This window comes from Otolemur garnettii, unplaced genomic scaffold (genome assembly GCF_000181295.1).
Source record: "Otolemur garnettii isolate 467f Iridium unplaced genomic scaffold, OtoGar3 scaffold00006, whole genome shotgun sequence".
NCBI classification, from domain to species: Eukaryota; Metazoa; Chordata; class Mammalia; order Primates; family Galagidae; genus Otolemur; species Otolemur garnettii.
In genome coordinates this window covers 9,150,035-9,167,906 of record NW_003852401.1, presented here as the reverse complement: position 1 = coordinate 9,167,906, position 17,872 = coordinate 9,150,035, and the positions used below count along the sequence as shown (strand labels likewise).

At 38.8% G+C, this 17,872-nt stretch overlaps 1 protein-coding gene across 1 annotated transcript in view; it reads left to right on the top strand.

Moving 5' to 3' along the window:
* The window catches only part of ADAMTSL1 (ADAMTS like 1), an 898,927-nt gene that overhangs the window by 683,794 nt on the left and 197,261 nt on the right, over positions 1 to 17,872 (top strand). Inside the window, exons 9-10 of the mRNA XM_012813071.2 lie at positions 8,806 to 8,917; positions 12,424 to 12,562. Coding sequence (XP_012668525.2) covers positions 8,806 to 8,917; positions 12,424 to 12,562 — 251 coding nt within the window. The remainder of the gene's footprint in view (positions 1 to 8,805; positions 8,918 to 12,423; positions 12,563 to 17,872) is intronic.

Below are 17,872 nucleotides of genomic sequence, written 5' to 3'. Positions count from 1 at the left end.
CAAATAAAATTGTATATACTTAGTGTGTATAACAGGGGTCCTCCAACTTTTTAAACAGGGTGGCCAGTTCACTGTCCCTCAGACCATTAGAGTGCCGGACTGTGGGCCCCAGGATGAGTCAGCTGCTAAGCAGGACAGGCAATGGTGGCAAAAACACCCAGCAGGCTTGATAAATGCTGTAGGTGGGCTGCATATGGCCTGCGGGCCGTAGTTTGAGGACGCCTGGTGTACAACAAGATGTTTTCAAATATGCATATATTGTGGAATAGCTAAATTGAGCTAATTCAAATATGCATTACTTCATACACTTATTTTTTCTGGTGAGAATGCTTAAAATTATCTCTTAGCGATTTTCAAGAATATGATACATTATTATTAACTATGGCCACCATATTCTACAATAGACCTCTCAAACTTATTCTTCCTATTTAACTGACAGTTTATGTTCTTTAACATACATCTCTCCTGCTATCCCCCTCAACCAGTCCTCGGGTAACCATCATTCGACTCCCTTTCTGTGGGGTCCACTTTATAGATTATTCCGTATATAACTGACATTGTGCAGTATTTGTCTTTCTCTACCTAGCTTCTTTTATTTAACATAACGGCCTCCAGGTTCATCCATGTTGTTGAAAATGACAGGATTTTCTGTTTTACAGTTGAATAGTATTCCATTGTGTGCATATATGTGGATACTGTATTTTCTTTAGCCATGCTTTAACTTCCATTCAAACCAATAACAATGCTCTACCCACATAATAGCAGAAAGCAGCTTCTCTGGAGATAATAAAAGGCTGATCGATTTATAAGCAGTATACCCAGGAATAATTTCACAGGTGTAGCCATGAAGATAAAAGGCCGTGACAGCAAAGGGATGGTGACATCTGCCAAGACGTTAATGTTTAGGGACGATCTGGCTACTGGCTGGATGACTGCTTGGCTTAGTATCCCCTTCTCCCGCGCACCCCACAGGCATCTATTCTGAAGCTGCAGATCCAAAGAGAAGAATTTTCCCAGATTCATGAAAGGGTCTTTCTCAGTCACAGACCCGTTCTTTCTCAGAACCTCCGACTCAGCTCCACTTGTGAGAGCAGCTATTCTATACCTATTCTGGTTTGTCCTGTTTGAAAAGTTTAGGCAGAAAACCAGATTAGATATAGAGGAAGGTGATTGATAATCACCTAAGCTACCATATGCAGGAGAAGAAAAAATGAAAAGCATACTCAGAGCTAAGAACGCTGACTCACAGTTTGTACACTGCTAACTAGAGAACAGCTATTTTCTGTAGAGGACAATTTACACAATGCATTTCCATTTTCATAGTGGGGAAATTTGCTTGGGAAGATTGGCATTATTCCATTTGTTGCCAAAGTAGCTTTTTTGAGAATTCTAAGGGAATAGAAAGCTGGTTTCTGCTTGTATTGGTTAGAGCAGGCATCCTCAAACTACAGCCTGCGGGCCACATGTGGCCCGCCTAGGACATTTATCTAGCCCGCTGGGTGGTTTTGCCACCGCTGCCTGTCCTGCTTAGCAGCCGACTCGTCCCAGGGCCCACAGTCCGGCCCTCCAATGGTCTGAGGGACAGTGAACTGGCCCCCTGTTTAAAAAGTTTGAGGACCCCTGGGTTAGAGTATTAGGCAGAGATTATGTCTGCATATTGTGTTCTAGATAGCCTTGAGTGTAACCTTGCATGTAATTCGGGATCCCAAAATTGTTGTTATAATAGCAAGAAACAATAGGAAGGGACTAGAGAGAAATACCATGTACAAAGTAATGGGATTCTGGAGAACTTCCATGTGTGTGTTTGTGTTTGTATGTGCTCATGTATACATGTATACTATATATATTAAATATATATTCTTCATTTAGGAGATGATTGCTACTGATATAGGGGGCAGATTAACTATCAATATGTTATCTGCCTTCTCTTAGCTTATAATGTCACTTGGGAGATAAACAGCTGGATAGAAAAGTTTGAAATAATGATACAAATAATTGAGTATGAAAATGAAAAGGACGGTAAAACCATAGATATTCACTATGAGCTAATGTGATTCAGAAAGGCTTTGTGAGACATAGGCAGCCTGTGAATCTTGGATAGGACTGAAATACAAATACTCCTCAACAGAGGATAGTTTGACTAACCATTTTTTGACTTCATACTATTCAAAAATGCATGTACTTTGAGTACCCACATGACCATTCTGTTTTTCACTTTCAGAACAGTATTCGATAAATGACATGAGATACTCAACAATGTGTTATAAACAGGCTTTGTGTTAGATGATTTTGCCCGACTTCAAGCTAATGTAAGTCTCCTGAGCACATTCAAGATAGGCGAGGCCAACCTATGACGTTCGGTAGGTTAGGTGTTACTAAATGCATTTTCTACTAAAGAAATTTTCAACTTATGATGGATTTCTTGGAACATAACTCCAAGGAGCATCTGCAATCAATTCTTTCTCCACTGGAGATTGATTTTTGGCAAATGTTTTAATCCCAGGATAGTTTTGCCTTGTCACCTGTCCTGTTCTACACGGCTTCCCCATTTCAGTCAACCTGCGCTCATAAAAGGGAAAATCATCATCTTAAGCCAAATGTTCTTGAGAGAAAAAATTTAAATCAATTTTAGGGGTGGTGCCTGTAACTCAAAGAAGTAGGGCCCTGGCCCCATATACCAGAGGTGGTGGGTTCAAACCCAGCTCCGGTCAAAAACTGCAAAAAAAATTTTTTTTTTAATCAATTTTAGGAAAGAAAAGAAGTAAATAGTGAGTAGTGATTCATGTTCCTACCCAACTTTTATAGCTATTGATTCCCCTAGTAAATATACCTCTTTTGGCTGATAAGAGTCCAAGAATGCAGAAGTAAGCTAATTAGAATAGACAGCTATTCTTGTGGGATTTCACACCATGTTTTGCCAATCAAAACAGATGGGTTTAGGGTACAGAGACAGAGCAGATTCTCTCACTTTCAGCTCGGCCCTGGTTGTTTCCTGCCCTCCTCCTTCATTTGGGCGCTGGCATAGTCCTTCCAGGAGACTCACGTCTGCTCTGCTCCTCAGCATCTCCTTCCCGATGGGTCTTCTCCACCCTCTTTGTTCCTTAGCCAACACTGCATCTGTTTTTAGCAGAGAGGCGTCTTTGATCTACTGCCCTACTCTAGGGTGTGGGCAGCTGTAACCATAGCCAACTTCTCTTATGCAACCCTGAATGAAGGGCCTGTGGGCTGAACTGATAGCCTTCAAAGGAAGGTAGAAAGTGCTTTGGGGTGGAAGATGTTTGGTGATAACACTGGGGGTTTTTTCATGAATTGTATTGTTCATGAAACCGTAAAGATGTTCAGTAACATCTTTAGGCAAATTGCTAGACATATAAAACATATAAAAAGATGTCAACTAGTCTAAGAATTTGTCACAGGTAACAGTTTTATTTCCTAAAGTAATTGAAAGGACCATGATTAGTATGCAACTCAATTGTCTGTTCATTCTTACACTTATTTGGTGAACTGTTTGGATACCTACTATTGCCAAACCTTGTAGATGATGGTGAAGAAAGTGACAAGTAGGATGCATGGTACTTGCCTCCATGGATTTCACAAGATACAGAGGTGAAAAGCAATGAAATAGAAATCATATCAAAATTAGGTATTTATAACCAATATTTTATTCTTATTGCTTATCTGTGAAAACCCAAACATAAGCATTTTTTAAAAATCTTTACAGCAATTCTTCAGGATACAGTATTACTGCCAGAGAAGCCCGAAATTAAAGATAGTAGACTGAGGCATTTACCATCTCCCACTTGACTCTCTCCCTAGCAGGCATGTATACTTCCACTATTTCTAAGCTTTCCCGAGTCACAACATCCCGATGCCCCGAGAGCAGTGTGAATAAGTCAGATGACACCAGGGGTCCCAGCCCAGAGGCCCATGGCAGCAGGTCACTGTGATCCCTTTGCCTGCCTGTCTCCATCAGAGCAGGGACTGAACTACAGCCAAAGCAGGCTGGGGAGTCCTGACTACTAGCCCCACTACTGGCCCAATTGGACAAAAGTTTCCACATCAGTGAAAGAGAGAAACTTAGTTGGGGAACATCCCAAAGGCTCACAAATGACCTTCTTGCCAACTAAAAAATAAAAGGTGCCTTCACAGCACGTTAGTGGGAGAGTCGCTGTGAACTTGCTGATGTCTGTGAGCATTTCTCCTATGAGCTGACGTGGGCTTAAAGTTCAACCACAACCCTCCACACGCATTTGCACCTGCCCTCCAGGCCTGCCTGACAGGCAGTCAGTTGCAGTGGAGAGGGACCCGGTTCTGTCTTCCCGTTTCCTTTTAGTGTGAGACATGGTTATGTTGAATTTAAAACACTGAAACATTATAATTACAGGGGGAAGAGCTTGGTTCAGAACATCTTCTTTTCTTATTAATATAAGGAGGTCAAAATTACATAAGCCAGATGTGTTTAGTTTCCTACACCAAAACTCAAATGTGTCAAACTGAAGCTTTCAGCATGCTCTTGAGAACGAGAACCTGATGTTCGAGGATTTGTGAATGATGATAAGGGGCTGAGCATTCAGGAATTAAGAAAACTTAGAGAAAAAGGCCACGGCAGGCTCTTCTCCATAAGCAGGTCAGGTCACCAGAATCGGACAGTAGGTTAGTCTTACTATTTTTTTTTTATTTTAAGAATTTTTTTCTACGTTAATATCTAAAAATTAGGAAGTGACTGAGAAGATAAATAGAAGGAAACAGCTAAAGATAAATGCATACGTTTTTCATGATACTCCTGTGGAGAGTTCTTGGTACCATGAAGAGAACAGCAGCTTTAGAGCTAGGCAGACCTAACTTCACATCCTACTCTGCTGTGCCTTGGCTGTGTAGCCTTAAGCAAGCCATTCAACTTCGCTGAGCCTCATTTTTCTCACTGTAATATAAATTGTGTTAAGATTACATTTCCTATGATTAAAATATACCTTGCACATAGCAGGAAATGTAGTCAGTGCTGGTTGCTGGGGTGGCTATCATTTTTACAGCTAGAATGTGACTATCCATCAGGGAAAAGCAGGAATGTTACCAAGATGGGAGAAACCAAGCAACATTATGTGGCCAGAGACTTGGATTCCTCCTGATGGGTTTCATCTATTTGAGATAAAGAGTTCACTGTTTACTTCCCATCTGTTTTCAAATGGAAGCATGCAGCCTCATCATATATGGTCATTATGCATATTTTTTATTGAATTCACTAAGGACAATATTCTAAGTTACTTATTTACTTTTCTTCTGCAGGGTGTTTACTAACCCTCCCTCTTAACAACCAGACTCCTTTTTGTCATTCATTTCTTCCTCTTAGGGCAGTGGTGGCATTTCTTCCTCTTCCTAATGCTGCAGCCCTTTAATATAGTTTCTCATATTGATACTGGACTTTTGATACTGGATTTCCAGGCTTTTGGTCTCAACGATTCGGTGAATGAATTGACAGACCACAGGATCAACAGTAGGTTAGGTTTTATTCAACAAATGTTATAGCTCTTACAAAGAGCCAAACCTCCTTACAGAGCAGGATGCAAGTGTTACAGCTCTTACAAAGAGCCAAACTTCTTGCAGAGCAGGATCCAAGTGTTACAGCTCTTCCTATTCTGCTCTCTCTCCCTTGCTATGATCTGTGCTTGGGCTCTCTGCTCAGGGGCTTATATAGGGGCAATTGTCCAATGAGCTTTCAGGTCCTGAAAATAGACCAATCAGGAGCAGGTTTTGAAAATGGACCAATCAGGGATGCACTGGAGGAATTGCCAGTGTCTTCCCCTGCTTGTGTCTGGTTCCTTTGGCTACTGGAGCCTCCGGTGAGAGAGGGAAGATCCCCCCACTTGCCTATGCTCCAGCCTGCTCCAGCCTGCTGCTTCCTCTGCCAGCTGCCACCACCAATACTGCCAAAGATGGAAGGGACAGGTCCTCCAGCCCCACTCAGCTGAGGTGCCACCTGTCCGGTATCAATGTCATGGTGACGCTGACATAAAATTACTTCATGAAGTAGTAATGAAAATAATTTTGTGGGTGGAGGTCACCACAACATGATGAAATATATTAAAGGGTCACAGCATTAGAAAGGTTGAAGGCCACTGTCTTAGGGAATGAGGGGCTTTCATTGCTAACTTCTAGAGAGCTGGAAAGAAGGACCTGCTCCACTCTTTTGTCCTGTTAGCCAGATAAAGAGGGAAGTTCTGGCACTGTCTGAATGTTCTAGAACAAGATTTCTCCAAGTATTGCTGTATCTTTCTTGCTTTGGCCATAAGAAACTCTAATTTTTTCCCCTCACTTTCCCAGAATTCCTTTTGGTTTCTAGCATTCCAGAGTAAACCCCTGCAAAAATATCCACTTCTCTGGGTCTAAACTAATGTATGTTTGGGGGGTTTTTTTTTTTTTTTTTACAGTTTTTGGCTGGGGCTGGGTTTGAACCCACCACCTTCAGTATATGGGACCGGCACCCTACTCCTTTTAGCCATAGGCACTGCCCACTAATGTTCTATTGTTTTAAATATTTTCATCAAGTTTGTGTTCAAATGATAGCCCTCTCCTAATAGGGCTTTCCAGTGTGATAACCACACATCCCAAGAGAGTTACAAGCTTCTTTTTTTTTTTTACAGTAGTAGTAGGCTTTTATTTTTAATATCTATTATGCCAAGATTCATGGAGAAAAGGTTCCAGTAGCTTAGGTAGGCACCTTGCCTTTGAATCTGACAAAGCTTTGTATGACTCTTCTGCTGTGAATTCATGGGGAACAGTACCTGTTCCCTTGATACCTACAATATCACATTTCTGGTAGATTCACATTTTTTATGTGGCCAAAGGAACAACTCCATGTTTTCTAAAAGGCCTAGAGAACATGTATCGGGGGCCTCTCCTCTTTCCCTTTGTGTTTGTCCTTTCGTGCATTACTGGAAGATGGTGTCTGTGGCTGAAAGGAACATAGTTACAAGCTTTTGTGAGCTAAAAAAAGAGCTTTTCAAAGAATGTGATTAACACTACATCCCTAAGCAAGCAGTTAGTCCCCTTGTACCTGACACACAGTACTGAGAGACATCAATCTACAGACCACGCTCTCCCCTTTGTGAAAGACACTGTATTACTTCAGCTGTTTGGTTTTAAAGCAAGGAATCATATCACTGTTTATTCTGATTAGAAAAGACCTGACTGCTCCAGAGGTCAGAATCCCAGGGTAATAGATGTTCTGTAGGTTTCCTCTTTTCTTTCTCCTTTCCACCTCTCCTGGACTTTCGGAGGAACACTCCCGTGTTCTTCTCATCTAAACTACAAAAACTGATCTAGAGTTTACACTGAACAATTTTTGGCACCATCTCTTCGGTATTCTTATTTTCTCCTGCATCCTCGATATTTAATCTACTGATTAAATTCAGTAGCAAAGACACTGGGCTATCTTTAAAATCATCTGAAGGCCACATCCATCAATTTAGCCTAAATAGAGGGCAGTTGGGCCAAGGCCAAAACATAAAAATACCTAACAAAGACTTAGTCCCTAGGATTCAGTTGGACTGATGCTTCTCAGATTGCTGTAATGTAGTTAGAGTGAGAAGCGATTCTCTCAATTGTCCTTGGACCCTCCTTTCATATAAGAAGCCCGAGCCCTGCCCAGCAGTCTAAGTGTTATGTGACACATCTTTCTGCCTTCATGAAATTAACTGTTCATGTTAGGTACCTTTTCCTTCTCTTTCTTTTTAAGTATATTTTCTCAACCTTGTTCTTTTAAGAACCATTAAGGAATTATTGTCTCACATTCACCCTTTTAAAAAGGAAAGAGCAGGCAGTGCCTATAGCTCAGTCATCAGGGTCCTGGCCACATACACTGAGGGTGGCGAGTTCAAAGCCGGCCCAGGCTAGCTAAAACAAAAATGACAACTGCAACAACAACAAAAATAATTAGCCGGGCATTGTGGAGGGGGCTCCTATAGTCCCAGCTACTTGGAAGGCTGAGGCAAGAGAATCACTTAAGCCCAAAGAGTTTGAGGTTACAGTGAGCTGTGACAGCACAGCCCTCTACCCAGGGCGATAGCTTGAGACTCTGTCTCAAAAAAAGGGAGGAGCAGGGAGTTGTAATTTCCATAAGTATTAGTTTTATTTGAACTTAATTGCTTGTATAATGTAAGTTGGTGTTTTTCAAAGTTTGGTTCTTGGACCATCTACATTTAAATTGCTTACTTCTTTGGCATGGGCCCAGGAATTTGCATTTCAGCACATTTCCAACTGGCAACTTTGCACATTAAAATACATGAATTACTACTTTGACAGAAAGACCCATGTATGTCTCTGAAAGGAAAGAGCTACTTACTTCTTAGACTCTCTGGGGGTGGTTTTTTTTCTTCTTTAACAAAAGACAGTAGCTTTCATTTTCTGCAGTACATGCATTCATAATTTTCTTAGGACAAATTGTTTATTTCTGAGCCCACATTTACAAATCCATATAATTTTATCTGTTATACCAGAGAGGTTGGAAATAAAGGAGGGAAAGGAAATACTAGCTTAGGATAAGAAGGTAGTGGAATCACAAGTTGAGTCATGCTTATCAACCTGGTTCTGTAGCAACAGAATGAAGAGGTGGCAATAGTGTGGCTTACGCAGGAACCATTTGTTGGTCAAATGGTGAGGTCAATGTCATTGGCTTTGCCACCTCTCCCCCATGCAGTCCCTCAAACAGACTGAGACCATGTGTCCTACCCTACGTCCTTGTTCAAAGCTACAGGGGCCCAGAAAGCACAGCCCTGTCGCACTAGCTCTGCTTTCCTGTTGTCTCCGCAGATCTGTAACTCGGGGCCCGCTGACAGTACTGTCCAGTTCATCTTCTATCAGCCTATCATCCACCGATGGAGGGAGACGGATTTCTTTCCTTGCTCAGCAACGTGCGGAGGAGGTAATGGTGTTCTAGAAATTGTTGGCTTCTGAAAGGAAAGACTTGGCTGTTGTGAGAGCAGAGTAGCTTCAGCATGGAGAAAACTGAGTGCTACGGTGGATTAGACCCTCTCTTCTGAATGGAGCCAAATCCTGAAGCAGATGCCTCAATAGAAATACCCCCTGCACATTTTCTGTCTGTAGAGTCCCGTTAGAGGAAACAATCTTTACTTCTTTCCTTGATTTTGTGGAAGGACGGGACTAGAAATATCCTAATTTGGCAATAACTTGGTCCTGAGGCAAACACATTCATTTGAGTATAAACTACTCTTCTGGCTAAGGTAAGGCCATTTATTTAGGAATCAAGTGAAGAGGGTTTGTCAGGCTTACTAAACTAGGGAAAATAGTTTATTGTCAGGAAAAAAAAAACACTGCACTGTTGACTTAGGCTCCATCATTTTTCAGCTTCACCCCCATCCATGCATTAAAAGGACTGTCATTTGCTTTATCTATTCATTAAAATACATCTCCCCTGAAAAGTCACAAAGTAAATTCCTGTCTCTGCTCCATCATGTCTGCAACAAAGATAGCATTTTGTGTCACTAGAAAAGATTTTCTTTTGCCCCATTTGCTGCTCTTCATAATCATAGTGATTATATAATAATTGTTTTGAATTATTTCCCAATCATTTAGACATTTTGCTATAGCAGATCATTTATTTCACTTAAACTTTTCTACTATTATAATGTAATGAATAACTTAATACCTTAAGTATTTTTCTTCTTTCAAATTATTTCCTTGAGATAAATACTCAGGAGTGAGGTTACTAGATCAAGGAATTTCAGAATTTTTGTGGTTTTTGGCATATATTACCAAATTCTTTCCAGAAGGTTAGCAGGCAGTATGTGAATATTTTAGATTCATTGCCAACTGAGCCAGTATTCATGGATTATCATTTTTTTAAGTTTTTCTAATTTAATGGGTATAAAATTATTTGTATTTTCTTTTGGAAATTAACACATCAGATAAATTCTGGCTGAAGCTTCATGGAAACCAGTTAACTAGCTAACTTTAAATAGCTAATCCACATAGATATCACTAGATTAATTTGACAAAAGATAAAAGGAGAATACCTCAAAATGAAGACAAATGATGCCCCATCAATTTTTGTAGAACAGATTATGTGATGTTATTCATCTTAAGCTATGTTGTCTCTGTCTATATGATGTCATCAAACCACTGAAAATGTGGTTCTATAGAGCAGTATTGGGTTTTAGCTTAAAAGTAGTCATTCAAAATGCCATCAAGTGCTTTTTGCATGGTCATTAAATAACTGCTAATATGAAGTCAACATTTTAAGCATTTTGAATGGTACCTTTCTAGTTGCTCTATCTGTCTTGAATAGAAAATGGTTTTGTTTAAAATGAATCATCAATTACTATAATGTTTCATGGGAATACATTTTGATATAGCTACTAATAACTAACAGGAAATAATTTCAAAGAAATGTAAGGAAATGATGTTTTTTTATTTAAAAAATGAAAACCATACCTTGTGAGAAATAGCAATTCAATTGTATGCACTCTATGTCAGTTTCACATAGAGCTGCTGTCAGAGTATAATTTCAGTAACCTTGACACTAGCTTATTTTATAATAAGGCAACGAATGTTAGATTCCTATATATCCAACCCCTTTGGGTCTCATTTACCTCACATCTAAGGGAAGAAGTCACAGAACTATCAATGGTTTTCAGGTGTTTGTAGGTAGCAAAACTTTATTCAAAGGAAATTGTAACCAGGAATCTGAGATAGGAGGAGGACTGCTCTGAGCGAGGGGGTGGGGACCCCAGCCTCCTTCCCCCTTCATGGCCCAGCTGGAAATGTATGAAGAAATGATTTCTAAGTTCCGTTCTGTGTTTCTGGTTCCACATTCAACCAGTTGGCCATTTTACTAAGAGTAAAAATTGCTGCTTAAAAATTGTTGCTCCTAATGCCTTGTGAAACTTTAGAAAACATGATAATTGGACCATTTTGGTCATTTACTTCATTTTTGTTCTATCCTTTCATTTCATACACTCCATAATAAGTTCAAAGAAACAGGTTTAAGCTGACAAATTATGATTTTGAAAAATCATAATTTCCGATTTGTAATTTGCTTCTTGTTGTGCCCACATTAGCCTATATGATAAACTTTTTCCTTGTGTTGAAATTATTACATGGATAATTATAAAATGATTAGCTTGTCATAAAATTAGCTTTAGAATACAACGAAAACTGAAAGTACATTTACTTATCTAAAATATCATTTTGCTACCTGATTTTTTTTAATAAAACGAAAGTTAGACGGAACTTGTGTTCTCACCCATTGCTTTTATTACTTTCCACGCTTTTCATCTTTACAGTAGAATTTTATAAGGTCTTTTTCTAAAGTCCTTAATGAACAATTAATTTTTGTGGGTGGTCTGAGAACACAGCCTCAAGCCAGGAAATTTGGCTTATAAGCCTCCTTTTGATTTCTTAAAATCTTTTGCAAGTCCCTTAAAAAGTTAAATATCGCTTCCTATTTTGCAATAACAGCACTCAAGCACCTGCCAAGGATAATATATGTAGGGGGTAGTTTAGGGAAGAACGATACAAACAGCCTAACTTTTTTTTTAATTCTCTTTGTGCATTTGTTTTTTACCCCCCAAATCTTGATCACCACTCCACCAGAAACCTATAGGACAATAAAAAGGCAGATAGGAAAGATAAAACACATGAATAGAATTATTACTCAGCAAGACTTTTGTTTTTTTAAGAGGCTTCTCTAAACAGTAGAAATTTATAGCTGGAGGCTAAGAGATATTTAGCTAGCAACTTAGTACACAGAGAAGTGACAAAAGATTTTAAATAAAGCCATAAATAGGGAGGTGGGGTTTTTTAATTCTATAGGGAAACAGCATTCATGGTGGCTACTATTGGGGTCTCTGTTGTCCTTTTACTCAGCTCAACCCATTCAAGCTAAATTTAGGAAAAGTAGTATTTCTGGGCAGTGGGTAGGATGTGATCTTGACCCTCCCCCCATCATCCAAGGGGATGTTGGATTTACTTTATTTATTAATTTGGGAGTTTATTCTGCCTGCTACCCCAGGTACTAAGGAGGCAAGTCAATGTCATTGCATAAGATTTTTAATATATAAATACTGATGGTCTTTTTTGAATATAGAATTCCGTGTTGTATTTTTAAATTGCACAAAAGACATGAAAAGAATAGTGCTTACTACAGAGTCCTATAACCTAGCTATGCCCTGGTGAAGTTCAAGCCTTATAATATGATTTAATTATTAAAACTTGAGTGGATTAGTTGAGAAAAACACCGTGTTTGAGGTCTGCAAAAATTAATGAGCCTTCCAATTATGCGTCTTTTTTCCTGGAAATGACTGAGGCATTGGGGAATAATTTCCATTAATGTGAGCTAGCCAAAAAGTATAAAGAAATTATTGCGTTGGCATGTGCGTTTAAACTTGCCTGGATGGTTTGATACTGCAGGTTACCAGCTGACATCAGCTGAGTGTTATGATCTTCGGAGCAACCGTGTGGTTGCCGACCAGTACTGTCACTATTACCCAGAGAACATCAAACCCAAACCCAAGCTCCAGGAGTGCAACTTGGATCCTTGTCCAGCCAGGTCAGTCACATTTACCAGTTCACTTACTGTAAATATAAATCAAGTTCCGAATAAGCTTTTTAAATTAAAATGAAACATTTTAATTGAAAATGAAATGAAATGAAACCTAAATGAGCACTGCCATCCCATGTCCATTCCTGACCACGTGCGAGTAATGCTGGCTCCTGCTCTTCTGCTGTGTGATGCCCTCTCAGGCTCTCCAGCTTTTCCCTTTGAAAAGCAGCCAGTGACGTATTCTTCCAGGTCATTATCTCTTCTGATTTCTTTCCATTCTGTTTCCTTGTTTCTGCCCTTAACAAGGCCGGGACAATGAACTACTCAATGTTTTTAACCAGTGTGATGACACGATGTTCTCAGGATGCTTTCCATGTTATCTCTGTCCCTGATCAGACCCATAGTTCAGGGTCACAGCTGATCCATTCTAACCTGCAGGTGGTCCACGCTGATGAATTAAGAGTCAAGATCAGCCCTGGAAAATAGTTTTGCTGCGTTTAAACAAACTCAGCCTTTGCTAAAAAGAAAGCAAGACTTATTTCCAGCAGTCAGATTTTTTTAAAGATCCTTTTAAATAGGAGCTTAATCAGACACTTGACACTTTCACACATCGTGGCTTGCTTTTTGGAAAACATAATTGGCCCTCACATTATTTGCAGGATTGAGAATCAGCCTGACAGATGAAATACCCTCAGCGGAGGGGGAGTCATTGAACTGCAGGTCAACAACCTTTTGGGGACATTTGCCTTTACAGTTACACCACTTCCTGGAGATTCTTTTTAGTCACTTAGCTCGCTCCTCCTCAATTTATGAGAGAGGACATAAGAAAATTCTTCCCCTAGAAAAGTAATTAAAAGGTAGAGAATTCTTTTCCAAACTTCTTGGGTTTCTGAGAAACACTTCAGTGCTGTTTTCTAAAATCAAAGCTTACTAATTATATATACACGTAAAAGGAAAGCTTCAAAGAGTTAAAATACTATAGGGGCAATGCTGATGCAAATTAGTATACTTTGGGATTATAAGCAATGCAGTTTTACCTTTTGTTTTCTTTTGTTAACTTTTTAAAGTTTGTGTTCTTACACTTTTTCTACTTTATGTTTATGAATTCTAAATTCTACTTGTGATGTGAAATTGCTACTATTAATTAACTCATAGGAACCATATTATCTCCTCATAAAAGGGAACTCAGAATAACAGCTTTTCATTAAAGGAACAAAAGAATAAATATTTTATAACAGTAAAAGTTAGGTGAAGTTTAATTAGCTTCATATTACACTAGAAAATTATATATTAAAAACTGGGTATGATATAAAAACTGAATGAGGTATTACATTTTTGCTTGGATTTCTTTATTTTGGAAATATTAAAGGTTTGAAGTATTTTTAGCCAAGATCACTATAACCCATGCACTTCAATTTTATTTTAAAATTATTCTACTTATACATTTTTATGCATACTTGTAACAGGAAGATCAGTGTGCAAAAAGCCTAGTTATCGAATTGAGACAGGACAACTCAGCCATAGAGAGAATTTGAAAGTCTATTATACATTTCCACCAAAATTTGTACCTGTATTTCTAAGAGAAATGAAGGATTCACTTCCTTCAACTTCATAAAGCTTTTTCACTGAAGTAATGGCCATAAAAGACAGGCATGAAATTAAAGCACTGATTTTGTTAGCAATTTGAAGAAAATGTTTCTAATCAGCCAAGTTTACTTGTTCTTTCTGGCCTTTGATTTTTACCTGCTTTCCTCTGTTGGGAGTAACATCTTTGGCCTCTTTCTTATTATCCAAAGCAAAAGGCCATTCTACATTGAGACAAGTCTGCCAGTGCAATTTAAGCCTTTTCTGTGTCTTATGTAATTTTAAAACTTCTAGTACAGCACATGAATAAATGTTAGGACAGGTGGTTATTTTTTAAAAAGCAAGAAAGGGGAGAAAGAAAAAAGGAAAAAAGAAGTGAGAGACAAATGTCAGGAAGCTGCTTTTTTATTGAAGAAGTAATTAGGTAAAGCTGTAAAAATTAAGACCTACCAGTATAAGTTTGAAAGAAAGCTGATTTAGAAAAAGGAGTTATACTTTTTTGAGGTTAAGATACTTCAGGAATTGCCATGAAATTCCCTGAACTCTTTTGCATACCTGGGATCAAGCAAACCTTCTAAGACAGAACAAGAAGCAATAGTCTGAAAAAAGGAGACAGGAGTTTTTGTAAAATAGGTCTGTTCTCTCATCAGTCACAGAAGAATCAAACCCCTCAGGAAACTATTTTCTAACTACAGATTTAATGGTCTAACGGTAAATTCAAGGCTGAACAGTGACATTAAGCAAATACATTTATGTCCAAAATTAGAAACTCCCCAAAAGGGAAAACATAGATATTCTTAGTACAAAGTCACATATTCTTGAATTTACAAAGATGTTTATTATATCTAGCCATTGAGATAGTTGCTCACTTGTCATTAATCACACTAGGATTTTTGGCCTATTATAATATTTGACAGCAAAATCCCATTTAGATGGCCAAGTTTATTCCCTTTCAAGATTGGTAAGTATTGCTGACAACAAGACTAGCTCTAAGTAATTGAGATTGTAACATTAGGCTTGTGACTTGACCCTTTTGGGGTCAAGCTTTCTCACCCCCAAAGTGGGGGCAGGGGGGAGGGTTGCTTGTTGTATTAAATTAGAGATTTTTCAAACTATGCCCGCAGAACTTAGTCCACAGAGTTGCTTTATTACCTTTTGTCCTATTAAAGTGTTTTTAAATAATTCACCAAAAATATTCAAATATGTTAAAACAACTAACTTTAACTGATTCAACCTGATTTGAACTAAGTTAAACTGTAAAAATTGTAGTAACAGTTGTAAAAATGTTGCACTACCAAAGTAAATACTTCTTGCCCTCATCATTAAGTTATTCAATTATGTCTGTTTAATTGTAAAAATACATATCCTAAGATTGCAAGGTGAGCTGTAAAACCTGTTTCCATTAGCAACTCCTCTGTAATACTAAGGGTTTTCTCATTATTACACATTTAAAACCAAACAAAGCAGAAATGAACTGGATGTGACCACCAGTAGCCATAATCCCTGATAGCCACTTTCTGTGTTTACCAAAATAGCTTCCCCGTTCTCATTGTATTGCTTTATAATAAGTCTCTAAGTTATACACTTGAACTCATCAACTAAAAATATAAATATTGGTGTCAGGTGTTCATTTTTGGTCTTATACACAATATAAAACCTTTCAGTGACCAAAATGTTTCTAAATCACCGTTTGCAACTATGTCCATGGCCCCTTCCAACTTCAGATATCAGTCATGATTATGAATAGGAGCCATGATTTCAGCCTCAGGAAGTTTACAATACCTTCTAATTACATGAACAACTTCTAGGAGTTGTCTTGATAGGGACGTGAGATAGGCCCAGGAAACCAGTGGCACGGAGGAGCCTCAGGAACATCTGTCTCATTATTTGTCCTTTTTTTTTTGGCTCTCATTCTGTCTTCCTTTTGCTCCCCCTATTTTCTTCCTTTGCTCCGATCTCATTTTTTGTTCCTCCTCCTTTTTATCCCCTCTCATTGTTTCCTTTTTTTACATCACCAATGTCATCTACTGTCTTCCATAGAGTTAGATGACTTCATCTAGTGGTTCTTCAGGCTAAAGAGATTGTTGACATCTAGCCTAGTCTTTCAAAAGAGTTTTTATGTTTTTATGGCTTTTTTCTGATTCTACATGCTAACTTAGAGATACTGGTAACTTAAAAGGCTATAATGGAAACAACAATACTAATAATCTCTAATACCCACCAAATATCACTGCTAATGCTTTTTCTGTCTTTCTTTCCTGTCCTGTCTATCACTCATAACATAGTTGAAATTGTACCCTATACAGTAGACACTTGGGATTAAATGACTTAGCATTCTTTGTTTGTATTCTTCTGAAAAGCAAGCCTGAATATCCATAGCACGTAGTAACTGGACATTTTGCTGAGGCAAGAATTTAAGTCACTTGTACTATGAGATTAACAACTGAGCCTTGCTGGCTACCCAGTAGTCTCACCCCAAGAGGGCCTTGTTGATCTCAACTAATGTCATTTATGAAGTCATTTTTCTGAAGTGATAAAATACTTTGTTTTCTAGCCAAAAGTTGTCTCAAAAAGAGAGCCAAAATGTAATGCTTATAAGGGAAGGGAAGAGAAAGTGAAATATGAGGATTTAATAACTTTTAGCCAAGATTAATAATGTTTTTTCACTGGCAACTCGAAACCATGAGATCACTGAGCCCATCGTGTGCCCTATATGTAGAATACTATATGCTCTTGTGGGAGCCCCAACATGGGCATTCCCAGAAGTCCAGACATGTGACCCTCCCGTATGACAGGGATCTACTGTGTGTTTAACTTCTTTTCTGCTTCATACATTTAACACTGTATTACGAGCCCTTTCCTGTGTGACTAAGACATTTGGGATCTAATCAAATGTAAAAATTTCTCATGTGCCAACCATGCTATAGTCATAGCTTCTGTCTTAAATCAGGGGAGGTTATTTTGGAATTTGTGCAATGGTTTGTACCATTTTTATCTCTTGGGTGAAGGGTCAATCCTATCATGTGGCCAGAAAGCCTCAGAGTGCATGCTTTATGGTTCAGCAAAAACTAAAAAGGCATACTTTTAATTCTGCTAATAAGCACCTTATATTATCAGAGTTGCTTTAGATGTAAAATATGCAACATTTGGCCTTACATATCTAGGCTGTGAGACAGTACAACTGCTAAGGCTGTCTGGGAGAAATTTTGCAAGACACTGTTTGTGAAAAGATCAGAGAACCACCTTTTCAGATTTTTTTTGGCACTGACCTCTTGTTTTCCCTCCAAGGCTGTAATGAAGGGGGTTTAAATTGGCAAGGGGTGGACAAGTGAAAAAAGGTCTCACTCATCACACTATGATGGCCACAATCATTAGCAAACGTTTCGAGCTGAAACTGCATCCAGATTCCCCCTTCCCCCAAGGAATTCAGAGCAGCAGCCTTAAGCAAATGCCCAAACTTTTATGCCCCAAGCAGTGGCCCTTAGTGAGTTCAAGTGAACTTTTAAAAACCTTTTCTGGTCTACCTCCATTTAGTTTGATAGTAAATTGCATAAATTATCCCTGGCCAGGGACCAAATTATGGGGGGTGGGGGGGAAGTCCCAGAATTGAGTCCTAATGCAACTGTAAAGAAATACTCTGCCTCGGGAGAGGCAGTACGTGTAGTAGGCGTGTAAACAACACGGTTTCTCATGCTAACTTGCTGACCAACGAGTCAGTGGCGGTACAGCCTG